Source organism: Cebus imitator, unplaced genomic scaffold (genome assembly GCF_001604975.1).
Source record: "Cebus imitator isolate Cc_AM_T3 unplaced genomic scaffold, Cebus_imitator-1.0 Scaffold12, whole genome shotgun sequence".
In the NCBI taxonomy this organism is placed as follows: domain Eukaryota; kingdom Metazoa; phylum Chordata; class Mammalia; order Primates; family Cebidae; genus Cebus; species Cebus imitator.
Window position 1 is genome coordinate 3697961 of NW_016107327.1, and position 25165 is coordinate 3723125.

General features: G+C 34.6%; 1 protein-coding gene across 2 annotated transcripts in view; it reads left to right on the forward strand.

Moving 5' to 3' along the window:
• Positions 1–25165, forward strand: part of CDH2 (cadherin 2) — a 234111-nt gene that overhangs the window by 147551 nt on the left and 61395 nt on the right. The window contains exon 1 of one of the 2 annotated variants that reach the window (XM_017498103.2): positions 4641–4807. The exons of the other annotated variant lie outside the window; for it this stretch is intronic. Coding sequence (XP_017353592.1) covers positions 4729–4807 — 79 coding nt within the window. The 5' untranslated portion in view covers positions 4641–4728. Of the gene's footprint in view, positions 1–4640; positions 4808–25165 lie in introns of those variants that run through there. 2 annotated transcript variants of the gene reach the window in all.

The following is a 25165-nucleotide window of genomic DNA, read 5'->3' on the forward strand; positions in this document are numbered from 1 at the left end:
AAACATTTATGTAGCCCTGGTGCCTACGTATATCTTATTTCAAAGTAAAATGTTTTTCACTTCAGAAAACCAGTTTTGTAAACATGCCAATTAAAAGTGATTGTTTCAAGAATGTGTCAAATGATAAAGATTTCATTATTTTCTAAATTTATAATCTAGTGCTGTTCCTAAGGAAAAAAATTTTTATTCATAAAGAGACAAATTCATGGTTCATGTTTTTACTCTCAATTTGTACTCATTGTGGACCCCTCCCTGGTAACTGAAAGGCAGTGTGACATTTTTGAAGAAGCATACCAGGATTTGGAATCACCCAGTGATTTTCAAACATTATTTGTTCCACTGCGTGATCCTGGGTCTGGTACTTTATCTCCTTCTGACTCAGGAATTTTTTCATTTTTAAAGTAACATTTACCTTTTAGAGTTGTTTTTAGGATTAAATGAGATGATCTGTGGAGTGTGTCTGGCATAAACACCCAATCAATAGATCAAAGATCTTTCCATGTGAGAATAATGAACAGAATACCTGGTACTTGTGCTCTCACTACAATGTGAGTCTCCAGAAAGCTGGGATGGGAGTCACACGTTTGGTATTCTGTGTGTAATACTGTTGTTTCACTTAGTAGGCCAATATTTACTATATAAGGGTTTGTAGAATTTTACATTGGAGCTTGGCTGGACTGTGCTTTTTCAGCATTTTCTTTATATTGTTCACTCTGTTCTCTGCATCTGATACTTTTCAAGCTGTTGCCATTTTTGCTGCCTATGGATAATTTTCCTCTGGGCATTTCTGTTAACAGGAGGTAAACCTAAAGGTTTTTGTGTTTAGTGCAGATGGTTGGAACACAGTTTTTATCAGGACGCTGACCTAAGAAAATGAACATTGTCTGTTCTTGGAGTTTTAGCTACTTGGAAGTGAGTTAATTACTTTGCTGATGTGATGGAACTCATTCCACTGGCATACAGTTTTTGGAGTACTGCCATATCAGGAATTATAATTGGCCTTCTGCTTATATGAAGTCAGTTTTGCATTGTTTAAAGTGCTTCACAGCTATAATTTAGGAGTACTATTACTATCTTGATCAAAGAAGAAATCTAGGGTGGCTCTCTTTATTCAGAGCAGTGTCTTAGCTGTAAAGTAAGTGATTAGGACCCCAGCATTCCACACACTTGTTTGGATTCACTCTGAACCCCTGCACACAAATGCTTAATCAGCTTTCAGTAATCATCATTGCCTGTAACTAAACAAGCAGTTACTCATTCATCATTAGCGACATTTTAAGATATGATCATAATATGAACTATTTACAAATTTTATTTGTTGTTCAGTTAGTCAAAATCAGATTTGCTTCTGGTTTTGGCATTGCCAGTCAGTTGTTACCAGTATTAAAGCATGCGTTGTCATCAGCATGTAACTAAAAAGAAACCAACTGTTGGTTGGTTGTCTAATACTCTTTTTTTCTTGAGCCATAAATGTTGACTCACCTTTGCTTTCTCTATAACTTTTAAAATTGGAGGAAAATTATCCTTACAAATTAGTGGTAAGAAGAACTTGACTTGATAAAAAACACAATACAGACTATGAAATCCTGACTGGGTACTGGTAGAGCAGAAAATAGGTAATTATAACAACCCATAAACTAGATGTGAGCTAGAAACCTATCATTATTTATAGTTCATTTAATCCCTAATAATGGCAGTTTGTTCTGTTTGACAGTTGTGGAACCTAGGGGCAAGTTGCTTAATCTCCTTGAGCCATAATTAATTCATTTATAAAATGGAAATATGAGTAGCTGCCTACTCAGCCTGGAGTTCTAAGGATCAGATATGATCTTGTATGTGAAATCAGTGAAATATCAATACCAGTCTTAAATCTAAGAGAAGACTGGAACTAGCACAGAAGGAATGCAGCCAAGCAGAGAGTACCTGTGTAGTGTCCTGCCCTAACCTCACATACTGGACGCCCTATGAGTCATGTGTCCTTGTCCCTCCCTATGCTGTGCAATCCCGAGATGTCAGAAATGTGGATTCATGCAAGGGGCTAGGCAGTGTAGGTTATGGACTTGCTTGAACACAGCTTGCAGTAGCTGTGGAAAGGAGAGAAATGAAGGGACTTTGCATGACACTAGATCCAGTCTGGTGGCAGGACATTAAACAGGGAACTAAGAGTCTGAAGGAAGACACATGAAGCCCACTGTCCTGTGTACAAATCCAGAGATGAAATGTGGATCCCTCAATTATCATAAGTACATTCAGAGATTTTAAACCAACAAGAAATTGCCAAGTATTCATAGGAGTTCCAGAAGCTCTAAAGTATTTTGCATTCAGTAGGTACTCAAACATTGTTGTGATGACAGTAATTTGCACCAGCAGTTGTGGTCTTAAAAATTTTAGTTTTGCGAGTTTTACATTTGAAAACGGTGGTAGCAAATTAGAATGTGGTGCAGAGGAAACACACAGATTATCAAAGGTCCATGAGTAAAGTTCAGTAAGGAGAAAGCACAAAATAAGGCTGACATCAGTACACTTTTAAAAATACCTCTTTGAAGAGATGTCTGTGTACAAGATGGCTATCAGATGTTTTCTGTCAATAAGACAACTAAACAAGATAATCTAAGCAGGAAAATGTTAGATTAGATATGACTTTCTCCCTGAGAGATTTCACTTGATTCCTGGGACTTCAACTACACAAAAAATGAATTCATCAATTTCTATAATTGGACTGGGGAAGCTCCTGCACAGTAAGGCCTGTGGAGTAGTTTGAGTCTTTTATACCTAGCACTCAGAACAGGCACATTTCTTTCTCTCTCTCTCTCTCTCTCTCACACACACACACACACACACTTTTTTTTTTGAGACAGCGTCTCACTCTGTCACTTAGGCTAGAATGCAGTGGCATAATCACTGTGCCCTCCACCCCCTGGGCTAAAGCAATCCTACCACTTCAGCCTCTTGAGTAGCTGGGACTACAGGCATGTGTCAACACACCTGGCTAATTTTTGTATTTTTTTTGTAGATGCGGAGTTTTGCCTTGTTGCCCAAGCTGGCCTCAAACTCCTGGGCTCAAATAATTTGCCTGCTTTGGCCTCCCAAATTGCTGGGACTATAGGTGTGAGCCACTGAGCCCAGCCTTCATATATATTTTTAATGCTAAATTAAATCAGGAGTTCTGAAAAACAGTCTTTCATAAAACTGTTTCCTCCTTGAAATTTAACCTGTTTCTATTCATTTTTTTCCAGTCAGCAAGATTCAAAACATAGAAACATGGGCATCTTTTTTGACTCCGTACTTCCCTTTAATAGCTATTTTCTGTACCCACATCATATTAGCTATCAATTCCTATGGATTCTTTCTTCAACATCTCTTTTTATATGTTTCTTCTTTTGAGATTCCCATTCCCATTACTCTGGCTAGATCTCTATTTCATGTTCAAACAATAACCCTTTGAGAGCTTTGCTAGGCTTTAGGTTTTCATTTATTATTTCAGCTTGCATATTTAAGTTGAGTCATTTGTCCCAAAACATTACTTCCACCTCTCAAAACTGTTTGACACTTGTCTCCCAAGTTTTTTTAAGTTTGCCCATACCCTATTTATAGATTTTCTTCTTGTATGAATTCCATATTTTAAGCAATGGTTAGCTTTGCTTCTCCTTGGGGGTGTCATTGCCTCCTTTCTTTTGCTCTGGGTTATTTCTGCTACTTACTGCAACTTGCTTCTTTCTAGTCCCACCTCTCAAAATCTTAAGGTTCAGCATTGTCTCGAAGTATTTCTGTAAGTTTTTTCACTGATTCCCACAATATTCTTACACTGTACCAAACACCTTAGCATATGTTGTGAACTAGAAAGTTGATTTTTAAAGGGGGAATGTTTAAAAACAAGACATCTGACAATCCATTGTTAAAAGTAGCTCTACCTTCATGCTGGCAGCCTGTCTGAATCCTCAGAAAGTTTATGGTATGTAAAAATCTAGGAGAAGAATCACTCTTTGAGAATCTTGTATCTAACCATTAGCAAAATTATTTATAGGCACGGCTTGCACTTAGAGCATCTTTCATTTTACATAAAATGCATTTCTTTATTTATGAGATTTTATATTTTAACAAGCACTCCCAGATACACTCTTTTTGACATTTAATCTTGGATTCTTACCCAATTTAGGATATGAAACCTACTCCTTACAAATCTTAATTATCTTATAAGCACTTTGAGTGCTACTGGGTATGCAAAGTGTATATATTATTGACTTTTCACCCAAGTTCCTTCTTTAGAGAAAGCTGGGACAGCTATAGATGTTTTTACTTAACAGATTGCTAAATGACAAGTGATGGATTGTTACTAGCTGAAAAAAACTAGATAGAACATACATCTAAGACAACCAAAAGGGAGAGATTTTTCTAAACAGAAGTGCTGTTTTACCCCCTTAAAGTTTATTCTTACGTTGTATTTTGTTTTGCAAACAGACAAAAGGACCAGCAGAGCTCAGGAAGGTTTTGTGTTGTGCCCAAGGTTGGGGGCAAGAATTTGAAAGGGATCAGTGAATCAGATGTAATGCGGGCTCTGTTTGAGCCACCCAATCTCTGTTTTGCTGACGGTCAGTATTTCAGTTATAAAAAGCTGCATCGGCATTTCCGTCAGCTCAAAAGAACTTTATCCCTGCTTTCATTCTGACATACCTATTATGACTTTGTTCACTAAGCAGAAGGAATTATGGGAAATGGAGACTCAATGGCATGTTTTTATTAAGGCGTTATGTGTGTATCTTCACTGAGAAATTAAAGAACCAAGCAGAATTGTGTGTTTTCCTTTCAGGTAACAAAAATTGTCTTATTCATTCCATCTCATGGTGATTTAGTTAACTTGGAAAACAAAGTAGGATAAAATGAAAAGACTTATGTACAAAGTACGTTTTATATTTTCAACAAGGAATTTAATGCTTATGTGAATTTCTGTTATTAAAATCAAACTAAAACATAATCACAGAAAACTCTGCAAATGTATTTTATGGGGGTGGGATGGTGATGATTTTAAAAAAGAATGTTACAAAAGCTGCATTTCACTCTTGTCTTCTCTAGAGTTGTAGGCTTAGAGAGTTGCACATTTGTATTTCAAAACAAAGGATACATTTTCAAATCTAGCTGATAATACTTAACTACAAACCGTATTTGTACCTTTTATTAGAGTAGACATCCTTCTGCAAACTGCAGGCAGGTTAACATTTTACAAGCCAAATATTTTTTGTGGTAAAGTTTATGCTTTCTGTGATACTCTGTTTAATTATGTTATTAAATGTCAGCTTCAGCTTCTAAATTTCTTAACCTAGTTTCCTAATCCCTACTAAGTAGATCTTCGTCTTAATTCACATAATTTGCTAGAGAAATTCTTAGATACTACTGTGTCTTCCTTGGTGAAATACTTGCCCCCTCACTTTTATATTTTCAGCTCGCTTACCATGTCTGCCTTGTAATGAGACATACACGTTCAGGCATGGAATGTAGAAAGAAAAGGAACTGTTATGCAGATATGATAAAGGAACTTTATACAATGAAAAGCATTATTAATATCTCTTTAAATATTAGTGCGGAGGTTTTTATTTTTATAAGTCTCTCATTTATTAAACATGGAATTAACCTGTATTTAGTTGTCTAATAAATGTGATTTGTGTTACATATGTCTCCTTTTTTGTATCTGCTTGGAGCTTAGTAAATTTTCTTAAAAATAAAGTTAAAAAAGATTAATATGAGTCATCCTTAAATGAGAAGTCTGTGTTAACATAGAGTAACTTTGAAAGTCTAAAAAATGAAGGTTAACCTCATTAATTTTGTAAAAAATTGCCAAACATCAAGGGTTTTGAAAACACCTAGAAAAACAAGATATTCAGCAAAGTTGCTTTTTTTTAAATTCTAAACCGTAGTCCGTGAAAAGAATTATTAAAAGGTAGTGTGTGCATGTAAAATAGGCTATTAAAGCAAATATCTTTGAACCTGAGAGAAAGATTGTTACTCATTAGAAACCAAAACTTGAAGTGGAATGTCTGTGTATGGCCATTATGGTAAGAAAACTGAATAGAGAATGAGTTTATTTTATTAGAAACTTTCAAAAGAAGTATGCCATGTAAAGCCAAAGAAGAACCTTTTCTGGTTTTCTTGCCAAGTATCTCCTAAGGAACTTTGTAGGTCTTCAGTTAATCTTTCCTGAGGAGCATTTATCCTACAAAAATGATAAACTCAAGAGAAATAATCGATTGTATCCTTAGTTGTCTTGAAAGCTTAATTTTATTTTCCAGAATTATACCTGTTTGGCATTCCTTAGATAGTTCCAAAAATCTCTTTTAAAGAATTGTGTTCTAACCTTTACCACTTGACAGCTATTACTTTTAGAGAGGATAAGAGATAGCATTTGGAACTTGAAGTATGGTTAATATTGTTTGATCTTCAAGGATTTATACTCATTGTGACACGTTAGTGTTGAAATGACTGAAATCTGTTTCATGCAAAAAAAGGTGACTGGTCTGTTTCTAGGGAGTTGTGTTTCAAAAGCTTGAGATTTGTTTTTGTTTTGTTTTGTTTTTGCTTTGTGTGATGACATACAAACTTAAGCAAAAGAAAAACACCTACAGTATAAATTAAAATTCATTAAGGGCTATGTAATTTTTCGATGTATTAGAAGAAAGAATGACAACTGAATAATTACTATGATTTTTATCTGCAGCAGTTGCTGCTCTTTTATTTATAGTTACCTGGAATGTTGTATTTGGATTTTAACTTTGCTTTGGGATATATAGATTTTTAAAAACCAGAAAAAAAATATTTAAAACAATTTTATCCCTATAGGTTTTCTCCTTTGCTTTTTGTCCTTGAAAAACCATGGTGTTTTTCATAATGACTGCTCAACATGAGCAAAAACAAACAGAACTTGAGCACAACTTTCACTGGTGATATTCACTCAGGGACTTATTAAGATATCAAATTTTAGACTATAGTGTATGCGTGTTTTTAATGCTGTATGATATATTAGCAGAGTAGTCATCTAGTGAGAGTCCCTCATATTACTGAAGAAATAAAGATCCAAAGCTGTTGAGAAATTATTCAGTGTCAGCACAACCAGAACCAGAACTGAGTTTACTGGCTTTTAGTTCATTACTCTTTTTAAATTTTTTGCATCAAACCAGAAAGAAGTGATAAAAAATCATTATCAATGTCATTTCTTCCAATTTACAGAAAAGTATACTATATCAGACTAGTAGAGGGTATGGTTCAGTTGAGTATATAATGATAGTGGCTTATTGAAGATTACTTATAAAATACTTAAGATTACAGTTGGCCTTTTTAATACAGGGAAGTGTTTTTTTAGTATCTTTTAGCATTTATTAATAATTCATCTCATTAGATAGTGAGGTTACTTCTATACTGTACTCCAAATTAAACTGAATATTTAGTGTCCCTGTTGACCGGACTATAATTTATATAAGGTATGACTTTTATGTAATGAATCTGATTTTTCTGTGTGACTTGTGGAATCAATCCCATCTCTTTATAATCATATCATGTATACTATATTGTGTATTTTTGAATGATGCCTGTGTTTCAAAAGTGCCACTACTGGCCTTCCTCATATTAATATGTCAAACCCATGGCATCAGAAAATGGGGAAATTCTAAGCCTTTGCACAAAAGCTACAATGGAATTTAAATTTTAACACTTCATCCTGCTGTCAGATATGTCTGTTACACACACACACACACACACACACACACACACACACACACACGGCCCCTAAATTCAGTGAACCAATTCATATGATGCATCAGTAATTAAATCTTTAGCTTGTGCCTCTGTTGACATTTCTCCTTTCAGACTAACAGGTTTCAGTCTACCTAGAGACTGTTTTTGAAAAAATGCTTCCCAAATACTCATCATTAACAAAGGCATTAAGGAAGGAACTGCTGTGTTGACCCAGATACCATCCCTTCTCTCCATATTGATACCTCTGTGAATGTACCATGACTGCCTGGCTTCCACGCCCATTTATGCCGAAGCTGCCATCTTTTACCTATACCCTACTTGGATTATGCTTATTCTTTGGTGCTCAGATCAGAAGCCACCTGCCATTTCCATTGCATCTTCAGTGATTTCCGTTTCTCCCTTGAAATATAATTATTAAGCATTTTGCCCATTTTGTTCTTTATTGTTAAGCCCTTTCCCTCTAAGTTTAAACTCTTACAGATCAGAGACCTTGCTATGTTCATCTCTATATTCACCTTAAATGGTAGATTAGGAATCATGTAGTTCATTTTCATTGAGTGTGGGGCAGTTCAACAAGAAATGGAAATTTCCCTTGGTGCTGAAATGGAATGGGTGCTTCTCAGGATGCCCGAAAGAGCTTCGGGCGTCTGTGCCACCCACCCCTGGCAATGTGACCAGGAAACTTACACTCTGTGACCTTTTGTTTTGCTACTTGTAAAGGTGGGAAACCACTGTCTGAACAGCAAATAAAATTTTAAAAAATACTTAAAAGTATTTGAATCATTGCAGATGATAGCCAAATGAGATATTTTATCACCAAGCATTCTGAACTTATGTCTTAGAAACAGTACTAATGAGAGTAATATTTGATTACTTTTTCAGTTCGAAGTATAGGACTGTATGTTACATTTTTATACTTAGACGAATGAATTCACACATATGTACAAAACAGATAGGTTAATGTAATGTTGTTCCGAGTGCTGTTGGGTATGAGGAAGTAGGTGCAGTATTTACCTTTGTCTTTGTTTCCTTATGGTATGAGTCATTCTACAAACATTCTCGTTGAAGCAGGGTTATAATCGATGGTTGAGATGCTGAGCCCACAAATTTCTTTGTGCCCAGTCCCCAGTTTTGAGAAGACGTAGCGCATATATGAATGAACACTGACTGAACCCCAGACTATTGCTGTTGGCCTTGTATATTATTACTGAGAAGCTAGTTGGAATTTGTTCATTCTTTGTGTAAGTTTTCAAATTGCAGTACTATTTGAGAGGGAATGTGGTACACAGTCAGAGCTCAGACTCAGGGTGATCTGGGGCATCTCAGCCATAGATACATGTTATGGTGAGTAGACCAATAACTACACTGCAACATCAAAACACTTTTATCCGCATTTGCTTAGATCTTCTCCATTGGATTAGGTCTTATTCAAGAGTGTGCTATATTACTCCCACCCTCTGTACAGTTTGTGACTCACATCACTCATTTCTAGCAAAACCAGCTAAAAAATAAAAATAATGTTCCTTGTATTCATTATGTGATTTGACTGTACAAGTCTGCTCTGATCACCTGTTGAATACCAGTGTCACTTAAAGGAAAAGGAAGAAAGTTGGAAAAACTAAGGAAAAGTAGCTTTAGCCATAAAATCAATAAAAGACAAAAATGAGCCTAATGCCTTTCTTTTTTAACTTGGATTTTATCTCCTGCCTCGTTTTCCAAGTTCTCTTGATTACCCTCTTCTATTCTTTCCTCTCCCTTCTCGTCCATTGTGCAGTATGTCAAATCTACAAACAAGGCCCTGAAGCAGCACCCAGTTTGGCTTGTTGGAAGAATCACAAGAAAATGTATGTAACTGTAGAGACCCAGTGAGCTAGGAGAAGAGGAAAAAGGATGAGGTTACAGGGCCGGGGGCTTTGTTAAAGATTTTTGTTCTGTGTGTAATAGGAACTTTTTGAGCATGATCCAGTTTTTTATTTTTCAAAGGTCACCGTAGATGTTGTAAAGAGTGGAACTAGGAGATCAGTTAGAGCCTTCTGTCTATGACTTATACTGGATAATGACTGACAATAACATGTTAGCTGTGGAGGTGATGAGAACTGGTCCTATTGATAATATATTTTGGAAGTGGAGCTGTTAAAACTTGCAAATAGATTACACTTAGGATAAGATAAGAATTGAGCCCAACTTCTAGACTTGGAGTCTGAGCATTTGGGTGGAGGGTAGAAACTAAATGGAGTTGGTTGTACAGAAGGCGGGTGAACCCAGAGTTGGCTTTCACATCTGTATAGTTGAGTTGCTTGTTAGATTTCCAAGTGGAGATGTCTAGCAGGCAGTTAGAAGTAGGAGTCTAGATCTCAGTGGAATGGTCAAAGTTTAGACCTAAATATTCAAGATTCATCTTGGTACAGGTGATTTTTAAAACCTTCAGATTGGTTGAAATTAGGTAGGATGACAATGTGGATCAGAGAAGGTCCTGAGCTAAGCCCTAAGGCACTGAAGGAGATGAGGGAGCGGTCAGTAGGATGGGGGAACCCAGAAGAGTGTCCCATGGAATTAATTTCCTTTGCAGTGTGTTAGGTTCTGATTATTGATTTTTGTTGTCTTTCCTAAGCACTAGATTTTTAATGTATAATGATTTGGGAATTTCAGGCCCACTGTGCATGAGATTATTGTTTTCATCTCTCTTTCATTCTCCCCTTGCACAAACCCAGCCTCAGCCCCATTCCTTGGAGTCAAGTGGCGTCCTAGCTACCGTACCAGCTTCCTGTCACCTTCACGTTCCTTTGCCCTGCAAAGGCCAGACTTCCACTTGTCTTCCACTGTTTTCTATATAGACAGCAATTTATACTGATTCATTTATGCTCCACTGTCTTGTTTTTAATTCTGGCCAGTTTTTGTTGTTGTTATTGTTTGTTTTTCCTTTTGTATCTGATTATTATTGCGATGCATTTGAACAGGTGATACTTCAGAATTGTGGACCTGTTGTGCCATGCCGTGCTCTCCAGAAGTCTTCATACCTCAATTCTATATGTCCTTGGTTTTATATCCCTACATTTAAAAAAAAAAAAAAAAGTCAGCTTTTAGACAAAAAATTTACACTTAATATGATTTTTCATTTCTGTTTAGGTGTCTGTTTTTTTCTGTCATTATCCCAATTATTCACATCTTTTGTTTTTCTTCACTTTTATGCTTATGGAAGTCATGTCTACTGTAAGTTTTCAAAAAAATTGGGTTTTTAATATTCTGAAACATTAATGTTACCAGGGCTTTTAGGCAAAAGGATATAATTCAGACTAGTCTGCTTATTGCATCTATTTATCAGGACAGGATAAGGATATTATTTTGGCCTAACTCAATTTGTTGTAGCTAATACATACAGATTGAGAAATGTAAATGGGGAGCAAATAATACGTGCACAGGATACTTGCCTGGACATCATCTTAGTTAATGTAATGGAAATCCTTTAATACATGTTTATATATTTACACAGGGAGAATTAAATGTGGAAATTCTTCACCTCTGAAAAATTTAAAAATACCTTGACCCTTTACAAATACACCTGGCAGCTGTGCTAAGAGTGCTTAGTGGCATTCGGGAGGGGTATGCCTGGGATTAATTCTCCTAGGCAGAATCCTAGAGCAGTTGTGCACATAAGATGGTTTCCAGATAAAACACATGATGTGGAGCTGGAGCATACCTGAGATGGCCATCCTGTTACAGTGTATGGCAATTAATCCTATTCACTTTGGTATAATTAATGAGAATGGTGAAATAGAAGTGTAATCATTTCTCCAAGAGGAATGTCAGCCAGTTAATGAGAATAGGGGCTGTTACTGTCCGTTGAAGCAGCAACTATTCAGATTGCTGAGTTGGTGTGTTCACAGAGGTAGATGTTCATTTCAGGCTATAACAAAGAGAGGGAACATTTTTCAAGAGGATTAAAAAAGTGATGGCATTTGGACAAGACTGCAGTTGTGCACACTAATAAAAATTCAGTATGCATAAAATGTAATTTCTAAATATATAACTGGCATTTTAAGAGCCAAATTCAAGCATTTATACATGTATATAAAATTAAGTAACCTTTAAATTGCCTTGTATTATTGTTATGTTAATACATTCAAAATGGAGTCCACTTTTTATTATGTGCCATAGACTACTTGCACTTGTTTTCTTTGTGGCTCTGTGTGTTGAACTGGGTCTGAGAAATACTGTCCCTTTAGATTGTCAGAAGAATACCTTCCCTACTAGAGCAGCTTCTAGGGTTTATGCAATAATTCTTTGAAAAGTTAGAAAGTAGTGAACTGAGATAATCATAAAAAGATACATTGGGAAGCCATGATATTTTTTCCTGGTTACAAGATAATATTTTATAAATAGTAAGGCATCAGCGAATGTATATTAGAATTTATTGATGGCTTTTAGTACTTAAATTGTGTTGGCAGCTTAAAGATTTCATGTCATTACTTTGAGTATCTTCATTGTCGTTCTGCAAGAATAGTAATATTGCTGAAATTTTCATGGAATTCTGCGTATATTAAATACTTAATACATATCAGATTGCTAATGTTCAGAAAATGTAGGTAACTTTTAGAAATAATGGGGTTTGGGTATTGCTTTCATTAAATTTTTATAGTTTACTTTCTGTGAATAGTCCAACTTTTCAACTTACAAAGATCTGTCCAGCAGCTAGTGATCTGATGTATCTTTTTGGTGGATTTGCAGTAAATATTAGGAATTAATCTTTTAAACTATCACATATATTATTGTAAGTTTTCAAGAATGGTTTTATATATACACATATTTAATTTCTTCATGTATGATCATGACCTTTTTCTCCTAAAGAATAAGCACTTCTTATATTGTGTTAAATGTTTAGGATGAAATCTTACCCTTGTGTTTGTTTTGTAACTTTAATGTCAGCAAATGATTTGGGGTTTAGTAGTTTGATAGCCCAATGGACTTTAATTATAGTTGGTGTGATATCACATCATACCAGTGAGGCTAGTTGCTTAATGCACATCATGTTCTCTGAACCTTTTTTTTTTTCAATTCAAGTTTCACAAAATAGTAACGTCCTTTTATTCCTTGGTCTACCTGTATCTTAGTAAGTTGGTTTCTTAGGGAACACATTAGTTCTTAATGGTTTCTGTAGCACGTTTTGAGGCCACATTGTGGAAATTCATTGAGCAATAGGATTAATTTAGTTTAGGTTTTTTTTTTTTTTGCTTTTAGGGTGGTATCTTCGAAAATGCCAATTAGCAAAATTTTTGTTTTCGGTAAAATTTATGTTGAAACTCTACTTTTTCTTTCAAAGTTAACAAAAACCTGTTACAAAAATTAGGAATTAGATTTCTTTCTTTGTTGACATCAGTAGCCAGAAATGTGGTGCTAACTAAATTACATCAAATTTCAGAGACTATTAATGATACAGTTGGGGAAAGGGAGCTTCTACGCCACCTGTACTCTGAAAGACAAATTTAATTAGAGGTAGTGATATTTCAATGTAATTTGTTAATGGGTACAATCTGAAAAAAAAAAAAAAAAGAATAATTCAGCCTAAGCACTGATAATTTTATATATTTTTAGCTGGCTTCTGTCTAAAGAAAGTGTTTTCATTGAATTTCATAGCATAGAGATGCCTGGAGGAAGAATATCAATGAAATGAAGAACAGCTTAAAAACTTCTGAGTTATTGGAATGTATACAAGGGAGAATGTAATAATTTTGCTGCTTTCCCTGTAGTTTAATATATAAAATTGTATGCATAGCATTACAAGACTGCTCATAAGCAAAATTATGTATTTTTGAGGTCATAATTATTTTTCTATATCATCCTTACTGCTGTTTTGATATTTTTTTCAGTTTTGTATTGAAGAAGAATATCATAGCACATTATTACTTTCTTTTATTTGTGGCAACTTGTATATGTTAGTTAAATATGACATGACTTTTCCTGGAAAGGAAATGAAATAGCAGCTTCCAATATACTTCATATTTTGGGGAACATTATAATAAAAACTTTTTTGGTAGGGAAATATCAATACTTTTAGTAACAGAAAAACTTTTATGAACTTAACCTGCAATAAGTTTGATTCTGATTTATTTTTATAGACTTTTCATCCTAATTTTACTGTCTTGTTGTAGGTCACTCAAGTTGAGGTCTTGTTAGACATGATAGGCTAGGATGTGCTACACTAACTAACAGTTACCACCAGTTTTCTGTGTTTGACACAAAAACGGATTTCCCATTCATGCTAAGTTCATTGTAGGTGTGGATGACTCTTGGGGCAACTCTCCATGGGGGTGGTTCACTCTTCCTGTGGGCTTGATCGTATATTACCTCCAGCTGACCCATTCTTTCATAATTACCACTGCAGGGGAAGAGGGCATCACCTTTTAATGCTTCTGCTGTAAAACGGCATGTGCCTCTTCCACCTGCTGATTGCGTTCACCATATGGTCATGCTTAATGTCAAGGGAGATGAGAAGTGTCATCTTTCTGAATATCTAGGAGGGGGAGAAAAACTGAGGATCTTCTGAGCATCACTAATACTTATATTAGGCTTAATATTTCAGCAGCATGACCAGTAGATCCATGTTTCTCAGCTAGAATGCCATGAATGGGATACAGGTATGCTACAGATACTCATTGTAACTGTTTTTTAGTTTTACAGTGGCTGCTAGAATTGGTAAAATAACATATATGGCTCACATTGTATTTCTGTTGGGCAGCGTTTGCCCTCCAGGCTATCAGCAGGTAGCTCTTTGTGCTGAGAAAGAATAATTCCCAGGTATCAAGAGGATGTTCTCTAGGACAGTAGTGCTGATGTCAGGTCATGGATGTTCTAACAAGGACTTGGCCTGCCTACCTTGCTACCTCTGTCATTGTAGTATGATCCCTGGAAGGCTGACTATAATTATACCTACTCCTCACCTCTACTATCATGTTCAAAAGACATGAACCAAGATTTCGCAGCCTATTCAAGCCACCATTATGTTTTGGTCCAAATAGCCTTTACGCTTTTGCTAGACTGGAAGGAGAGCTTGGTAATAGAAAGTAAAAGGACAATAGTGGGAAAATATTTTGGTTAGAACTTCAGTGGTCTCATTTTAGGAACAAATCAGTGCCTTAGTTTTATCACCTGACCTCCCAGGGGGAAGTAGAAGAATTAAAAGAAAATGAAATTATTTTGTTGAAATGCTACATGGCTCAAACAAAGCATGGCTGAAGACTAGACCAGGCCAACTAGAATTTGACCTCTTCTCTAAGATGTAAAGTTTCACAGATAAATTCTGGTTTCTAGCTTTTGATAAAACTGTTGATTGGCCCATAACAGTTATTGGTCAGTGATGTCTAGTGACTTCATAGCCACCAGAATCCACGCCCCCATGAATGATTAAGATACTAATTAGGCAACATAGAAATGATCCCATCAAATTAGAATTCATGTGCCCTTGGGCTTTTTATAATGTTAAAAATATGAAGACTTTTTACAATAAAACAGATAAAAATTAATTCACAAGAGTTAAAATAATATTTGAAGGGATAATAGTAAAAATCTCATATGCACTACTGAATATATACTACATTGTTATTTGCTATAATTACCCTGTGCTGTAATAGAACCACAAAACTTATTCTTCCTGTATAACTGATATTTAACGTGATGGCTATGGTAATTACCCTGATTTGATCACTGTAATACATGTACATGCATCAAAACATCACACCATACCCTATAAGTATATATAATTATTATTTGTCAATTAAAAATTAGTAAAAATAAAAATAAAATTTGAATAATCTTATAGCTTGCTCTGCAAACTTCCTGCAATTGCAAACACTTATTATTTTCCTTTTTTTTTTTTTTTTTTTGAGACAGAGTCTCGCTCTATTGCCCAGACTGGAGTGCAGTGGAGCGATCTCGGCTCACTGCAACCCCTGCCTCCTGGATTCAAGCAATTCCCCTCCCTCAGCCTCCCGAGTAGCTGGGACCACAGGCGCATGCTGCCACACACGGCTGATTTTTTGTATTTTAGTAGAGATGGGATTTCACTGTGTTGCCCAGGCTGGTCTTGAACTCCTGAGTTGAGGCAGTCTGCCTGCCTCCGCCTCTCAGAGTGCTAGGATTACAAGCATGAGCCACCGCCTCCGGTCTATTATTTTCTATTATTTTTCTGAATAAGACTTGTGTAGACCCATTGCAAGAGAGGTTTCCCACAAAACACTTTCCCAGATCATCTCCCTGACCAAGAACTTACTCATGGAGCAACCACCATAAAATTTCCCAAATTTCCCACCAAAATTCTTCAGTTAATCTTATCACAATTTTAATACCAATGTGTTTATCCTCAGTGAAGATTTTATGCAGGTATTGATTTTATCTTTCATTTTAATTTGCATATGTTTTGCTGATATTTTTCACTATTTAATTCTAAAATAGTATATAAATTTTATCATGTATTTTTGTGTGGTATCAGAAAATTATTAATTTTGTTAATTTTCTTAATTGCTTATTCTGTCTTCCCTCTTTCTTTTTACTCTTTCTTTGCTTTCCTTTCTTTTTGCCTTCTGATTTGATTTCAAGGTTAACAGTTAGTCAAAAGTCTTATTATTGATGGAAATCAATAATTAACTTTGAGTGTTTTAGAATTAAAGTGTTTATATTATGTTTAACATATGCATTTTTAGAAAGAAACTCCTTTCAGTTAAATTAGTTGATTTTTCTTGATACTAAATTACTAAAGAGGACAGTAAGTTCCAGAAACTGATTGTTTTCAAAATATATTTTGGTTATCTAGGAATGCAGAAAGTGATTATATTGTGTATATTTTTTAACTTTTAGTTATTCTAATTTAGATCATTGTATGTTTAATTTTGAAGTTTTTTATATGCTTTAAAGCATTTAAAATGCAGATAGTCTTAACTATATATTTTAAATACATATTATACTTTATATTATTAACAAATACATTTTCTAGGTTTACACATGCCTGCAATCTGTCTTGTCTTTAGATTTCATTTCTACATATGTTTATTTTCTCAACACAAAGGATAATTTGAGAATAAATGCTGAAAACCTCTCAAAATCACTAGAATCCACCTCCCAAATTATTGGGCTAATTGGGCAATATAATGATGATTCTCTTAAATTGGCATACATGTGCCGTTATAATTATTCTCATATATGGAGTGAACATTTTATTTTCATGCAGACATGATCAAGTGAAGCTACTTGCATGATACATTTTTGTGGGCATTCTACCTCAAAACAGCCATCTTAGACATAAGTAGTTTTGAATTCTCTTACATAAAAAGTAATAATGTTTCTTTATGAGATTAAATACAGCTCTATATGATAAAGCTTTAAAAGCCATCTTTTACAACGTTTCACATATAATACTTTAAGCAAAAATGCATCCCACTTATGGGAATTTCTTATTTTACCAGCCTATATGTTCACTCTCAGCAGTAGACTGGAAATTAATGAAGCAGAAGAAATAGAAAAGAAGGCCTGTTTGCATAACAGTGTCAGGACAGGCAGTGATGGCATGTCACACATCATAGTGACAACATAAACATTATTAAATTTAAAAAGTATTGTATATTGATGACATGAAGATATTAACATATTTGCTAATTAATAGACTTTTTAGACTACTTGAAGATCATTCTGAAAAAATCAAAATGAACTTCTGTAGATTACCTATGCAAGGAGGCAAATAAATATTCATATTTCCTGTTTTAAAATATTTATATTGGCCAGGTGCGGCTGGCCTGTAATCCCAACATTTTGGGAGGCCAAGGCAGGTGGATCACTTGAACCCAGGAGTTTGAGACCATCCTAGCCAACATGGTAAAACTCGGTTTTTACTAAAAAAAATAACAAAAATTAGTTGGATGTGGTAGTGCATGCTTGTAGTCCAAGCTACTGGGGAGGCTGAGGCAAGGGAATCACTTGAGCCTGGCAGGCTAAAGTTGCAGTGAGCCAAGATCACCCCACTGCATTCCAGCCTGGGATCAAAGTGAGACTCTGTCTCAAAGTAAAATAATTCATTTTCATATATGAGGCTGATGCTCTGGCCCTAGTGGTGTGAAGCTATAAAGGCTGTGAATGATATGAAGGTGTAAACATCAATATTTTAATCTGTGGTGAGTTTTACTCACATATCAGCTGTTGGACATAAAAGTTTGCTCATAAATCTTAATTTCTCATAAAGTCATATGAAAACATGAATCTAAATAAATGGCTACAGCTTTATTCAAAGATAAGGGATTAGATTATCACATTTCCTGATATTTGCCAATGTGTACACAAGCTGTCCAAAAGGATACCTTTTTTCAAGAGTTAATTTAAAAAATGTATTGTGTGTTTGAATGTTACTCTCTTCAGATTTGTTGAAGGAGAGTTATTCACTTGAAAAAAAAAATAGTTTGCTTACTAGACATTTTGGAGCACCTGAATGAACTTAATTGAAAATTGCAAAGACCATATAAAAATATTATACGCACAGAATTTATAGATATGAAGCAAAAATTAAACTTTCAAAAAAAGATAAAAATAATTCACTTGTAACGTGCTATTGGTGTTATACTGAAAACCTAAAAAATGCTATTAGAACTATTAGCGCAATCCCTGTGAGTGTTTGAAACTCATTATTTTAAAGTATTTAATAGGAACAATTTTGATAAACATTTACATTTCCACAAGGACTTTCTACATTACAGTTGTCCTTGTAAAGTAAAGAAAGGACATGAAATTTAATAAATTTATTACTCATGGCTCATGGCAAGAAATAACTTTCTATTATTTGGAGAAAAAGTGCTAAATATTATACTGTCCTTTGCTCCCACTAACTCTTGTGAATAAAGTTTTCATTGATGGTAATTAAGAATTTGATGTTTCAATCAGAAAACATACAAAGATATTTTATGAACACAAGGTCAAATTTGTCATTACAGATTTAAAAAAATATGTTAGTTGGAAATTTTACAAATGTTAAAAAGTTTATGTATTCCCTAAATACTGTATTTGTTTTCTTATCATAATTATATGTCATAAGGAAAATGGAATAACGTTTTTTCACCGAGGGCTGCATAGACATTCTCAAGCTATCTCTCAAATTATCCCATTGTACATGTGTGAAAAGGATTGGTAAACCCTGAAATGGCACCTAAATTATTCTAGAAAAAAAAATCTTTCCTGTATAAAATTTAGAAAAGAACTATTTTGGCAAAATGATACCTAAGCAGATTTTTTTTCAGATTTATGAGCAAATTTGTTATGGGGTAACCATTCTTCGTTGGAATCTATAAGTAAAACCACTGTGAAATACACTGTTGAGACAGTTTCTCCCTACCTTCCTCCCTCCTAATGCCTTTATTAATTGAAATCTCATTCATTTAATAAATATTGCTCTGTAATTGACAATGTGAAACTATTTCTCTTTTCCCAGTGCCTTTGAAAACAGCAATTAATATGGAAAAAAAATAGTCAAAGGTATATTTAGACATGAAAATATTTTAGTGTTCCCATATAATTGTTCCTAAATGTGATATAATGTTTTATTTGAGTAAAAATTATAAACCATATGTGAGTATTTGCACATTTTCATTCACTTGGTTTATGTAGTGCTATTAACTGCTAATACGTTTAATATATAAGATCTGTGGTTTCCTGTTAATATTTTATAAGGATATTATGGTTTTATGGTTAACATCATTTTCTGGTGTTGCCTTTAGGGTAAAAAAATTCTTTAAAATAATTATTTCCCTGGTAATTAATTTTATGTAAATCATGTTCACACAGTTTTATGTGGGCTAGAACACAGTAACTACATCTTGTATATATAAACTTTGCAATATCTATAATAATAAATTTGTTGTTTAATAGTGTGATTCTTTTGCCATACTCATTTAATTGTGTATATACTTAATTAATCCAGAATGAAGCCTGCTCTTTCAGTTGTCTAAGGAAATGTGTTTTTGTTTTTCCTGTGTTACGATATTCTGGAGTTTCTACTTGAGATCATCTGAACATAAGCAAATTTAATGTTGATGAAAAGAACATCATTCTTTGAGGAAAAGATTTCAAGCCAAATTTTAAAATTATTTTTAAATAAAATTTTGACCATTTACATGTATCTGTTAAAATAACTTTCATTAAATAGCGACTCAGTATCTTTATACTTAGGATAGTTACATAAAATTATTGATCTGATTATATTATCCAACTCTAATACTAGCTTGAGGCAATTCAATGGAAGTCATGTTTGTGAGAGATTGGAGATATTGACTAGACAACTATCCATTCCTTTAAGATATATCTGATAAGTAGCATGTTTGACCATCATCTGTAAGAAATGTTACACTTTTTTTTCCTTTTTTTTTTTTTTTTTTTTTTNTTTTTTGAGACAGCGTCTCCATTGCCAGGCTGGAGTGTAGTGGCACGATCTCAGCTCCCTGTAACCTCTGCCTCCCAGGTTCAAGCGAGTCTCCTGCCTCAGCTTCCCGAGTAGCTGGGACAACAGGGGTGCACCACCACACCCAGCTAATTTTTGTATTTTTTAAGTAGAGACGGGGTTTCACCATGCTGGCCAGGATGGTCTTGATCTCTTGGCCTCGTGATCCACCTGCGTTGACCTCCTGAAGTGCTGGGATTACAGGCATGAGCCACCATGCCCGGCTGAAATCTTACACTTTTTTAATTTAATAAACTTTACTTCTTAGACCAGTTTTATGTTAGCAGAAATACAGAGTTTCATATATCTCTCCCAGTCCTGTGTTCCCCTATTGGTAACATCCTGCATTAATGTAGTATATTTGTTACAATTGACTAAAAAAGTGTAGTGTATTTGTTAACAAATTGTTATGTTTGTTAATACAAATGATGCATTATTATTAACTAAAGTTTCTAGTTGGCAATAGGGCTCATTCTTTGTGTTACACAGCTCTATGGATTTTGCCAAAAACATAGTGTTATGTATCTACCTTCAGAGTATCATACAGAGTAGTTTCACTGCCAAGCATGTATTTTAAGATAAATTTTTCATCATCTCTTCTTGAAAGCCCATATATTAAAAATGATAAAACTTCATATTTTGAAAAATAAAAGTTGAAAATCTTGTTCATTATGTTACTCAGGGTTCTGAACCTGCCATTCATAAGGAAAGTGTTTTAATAACAGAAGCAGACTCCAGTGGACTATGTATTTCTCCTTACAACAGTCAAATGTCCATGATATTTGCCTTATTTTCATCATCAAAGTTTAATTTTTGAATCTAATTTTTAAAATTGAAGTATGCCCCTTGTATATCTTCTTTCCATGTCGTTTCTGTGTACTATTTTTATTTTTAAGCCTGAAAGTCTTTTTGAAAGGCTGTGAACTAAAAACATACAATTTATAAATTACATATGTATTACAGGTATATCTAAGATTCTATAACTTAACAGTTTTCTTCTTTTTTCCTATTATAAGTTTCTGTAAAATAAACAACCTGAGTAAGTTTTAGTGTTTGTTCCTAGAGCAGAGGTGAATCTTGTCAAAATCAAGAAGATAGTCCTAGCTGCATCTAAATCATAGGTGAACCAGATAACAGGCAATAAACCTTGACCAGTGGATGATAAATAAAATTCACATGTTATCCATTGAAATTTGAAAGCTTTTTAACTTATGTGACTTGCAAATAGTAAAACATGATGCACATTGAAACATGTAATGAACCAGGTGCCATACATAGATTGCTTCACAACCACAGGATCAAATCAGGACTAATATCTCATGAAGGAGAACTTTTTCAGTTGACTTCAATTTATCTAAGGTATTGACCCAGCTGGTTAAATGTGCAAAGGGAATGATGTAATACAACACTTTCCATAGAGCCTGAATAATGCCAAAAGATTTTGTGTATTTTAATATTTGAGCAAATGAGAATTAGTGCCTATTTTAAAAACCCAGAAAATTGTAATAACAGATATATTAAACACATTAATATTGGTCCTAGGTTAGGGGCAGAGGTGATAGAAAAACTAATTGACTTTAAATGACTTTATACAATTTCCTCCAAAGCGTTTTCTCTAGTGTCAGACTCTCTTAGGTCAACCTCTTCTCATTCACACGATGTGCAGTAAGTCACTTTTTGCAAATGCATTTTTTGCAAAGGCCTCTTTCTTTCCCTCCCTGAAACACTATGACACCTGAATCCAAATAGGTAGCAGTACAACATTAATAGAACAAGTGCCAGTGACTAAAAATCCTTTCTTCTGTCTATCACACCCTTATCCCACCTGAGGGATCTCTGGCTAGTGCTCTCTGTAGGACATTTAGGGAATACTCTGGTTTAAGAATCTCTCTCTCTCTCTCTCTCTCTCTCACTCACTCTTTTTCTGTACATTAATTTTGTATCCTGAAACGTTGCTGAATTTACCAGTTCTAGGTGCTTTTGGGATGAATCTTTAGGGTTTTCTAGGTATACAATCATGTCATCAGCAAACAGAGATAGTTTGACTTCCTCTTTACCAATTTGGATGGTCTATTTCTTTCTCTTGTCTTATTGCTCTGGCTAGGACTTCCAGTACTGTGTCGAATAGAAGTGGTAAAAGTGAACATCCTTGTCTTGTTCCAGCTCTCAGCAGAAATGCTTTCAACTTTTCTTCATTCAGTATAATGTTAGCTGTAGGTTTGTCATAGATGGCTTTAATTACCTCAAGGTATGTCCCTTCTATGCCAATTTTGCTGAGGGTTTTAGTTATAAAGGGATGCTGGATTTTTAAAGTCACACGTTAAGGAACTAGAGAAACAAGGACAAACCAACACAAACCCAGCAGAAGAAAAGAAATAACCAAGATCAGAGTACAACTCTACATGAAATTGAAACAAAAGAAAACATACAAAAGATAAATGAAACAAAAAGCTAGTTCTTTGAAAGGTAAATAAAATTGATAGACCATTAGTGAGATTAACCGAGAAAAGGAGAATATCCAAATAAGCTCGAGTAGAAACAAAACAGGAGACATTACACCCCATACCACAGAAGCACAAAAGATCGTTCAGGGCTACTGGGAACACTTTTACACGCATAAACTAGAAAATATACAGGAGATGGATAAATTTCTGGAAATGTACAACCCTCCTAGATTAAACCAAGAAGAAGTAGAAACTGAACAGATCAGTAACAAAAAGCTAGATTGAAGTTGCAATTTTAAAATTACCAAGAAAAAAAGTCAAGGACCAGATGGATTCACAGTTGAATTTTATGAGACATTCAAATAATTGGTACCGATTCTATTGATACTATTCCACAAGATAGGGAAAGAGGGAATTCTCACTAAATCATTCTGTGAAGCCAGTATCACCCTAACCAGGAAGGGATATAACAAAAACAAAAGAAAAAAGAAAACAACCAGCATATTACTGATGAACATAGATCTAAAAATCCTTGATAGAGTACTAGCTAACAGAATACAACAGCGTATCAGAAAGATAATCCACCATCATGAAGTGTGTTTCATACCAGAGATGCAGGAATTGTTTAACAACAATTTCACTTTTCATTTTTTGTCTTTAATGAAAAATGAGTAGTAGATGGCATTGTTTTGTAGAAAAGATTCCCATTTTTACTTTTAAATCATGAGGCATGGAAGATGGAGTAATTAAATACCTGCAAGTCAATAAGTGTGATACACTATATAAACAGAATTAAAAACAAATCACATGATCATCTCAATAGACACAGAAAAAGAATTTTTTTTTTAATATTCTATTTACTATGGAACTCTCACATCTAAATTTGGCATTATTATATTCAGATGCGTTTTCAGATCTTTCTATCATTTCATTAATTTTGTTGTTTTATATTAAAGCTTTAGATTTCAATGACTTAATGAGTTTAGATTCTTTTGCACTTTTGTATGAAAATAAACAGCTAGGAATCAAACAGCCATGGGCATTAGATGACTTAAAGTTTTTGTCCTCATCTGTAGGACAGAAACAGTGTTTCCCACCTCAGGAGTCATTTTTAAAGTTAACATGTGACATAATCATAAGTGTCTTTTTCAGTGCCTGTCATTCCGCAAGTATTAATTCATTTTCTCCTGTTACCAACAATCTAATAAAAAGTTGAATTTTTGAAGTCGCTGGGTTTTGTTTATTTGTTTTTGTTGCTAAGATGTTACTGTAGTAGGCTGTGTGTACTTTTAAGTATTCAGTCTGTTTCCTAGTTTTTGAAAAAGTTGTGAAATACTAATGGATACTTAATGAGCACTTATACTGTCCCTGTTGCTGTCAAGTGTCATAAGAAACAAAAGAACGAAGACTTAACTCTCATTAGCCCAAGTGAGTTTATAGTCTGCTTAGTGAGAGAAGATGTACTCATATGAAATTATTAATAACCATTATTATAACAGTTATAAAAATAAAGTATCAATGTGTTTCAGTGGACAGGAAGTACAAAAAATAAAAAAATTAGAGCAGTTCCAAATGAGGGCATAGGCTGAAATCTTGTGAAAAGCTTCATGGTGGACTCTTCCCCAGCAATGATGGCCTGGCTCTAGGGCTTTGATATGGAAAATAGGAGAGTATCCCAGATTAGATGATGAGGCTGTGGGGTTGGGCAGCACGAGGTAGGGGATGACTGGAACCTCTCTCACCAGGCAGTATATGTTTTAGAAAGTGGTGTAAGTAAAATTGAAGAGGCCAGGTGACCAAGAACATTGTACTCTAAGTTAAAGATCTAATGTATATATAATGTTACAGATTTTAAGCAGGGAGGAGAAAATCATAGCAGGCGTCTAGTCTAGCAGTAGGTGTGCCGTGACCAGGAGCTGGGGAGACTATCCAGGAGGCATATGTAACAGTCCAGGTGTTTATGGATGACAATTAATACTAGAGTGATCATAGTTAACAAAAAAGTGTGTGCAAGAGTACGTAGTTTTTCTGATCCAGATTAAGTTTTTCTTTTTCCTTTTTTTTTTTTTTTTTTTTTTTTTTTTTTTTTTTTTTTTTTTTTTTTTTTTTTTTTTTTTTTTTTTTTTTTTTTTTTTTNAGACAGAGTTTTGCTCTTGTTGCCTAGGCTGGAGTACAATGGTGCGATCTTGGCTCACCACAACCTCTGTCTCCCAGGTTCAAGAGATTCTCTTGCCTCATCCCCCCAAATAGCTGGGATTACAGGCATATGCCACCATGTCTGGCTAATTTTTTTGTATTTTTAGTAGAGATGGGATTTCTTCATGTTGGTCAAGCTGATCTCGAGCTCCTGACCTCAGATCCACCCACCTCAGCCTCCCAAAGTACTGGGATTACAGGAGTGAGGCACTGTGCCTGGTCAGATTATGTTTTTAAGTACCATGAATTCCTCTTGTGATATAAAAAGGTACTTTTTATACAAAAAGATGGCAAAAGTCTCTTTTTGATTTCTCATCGGGGT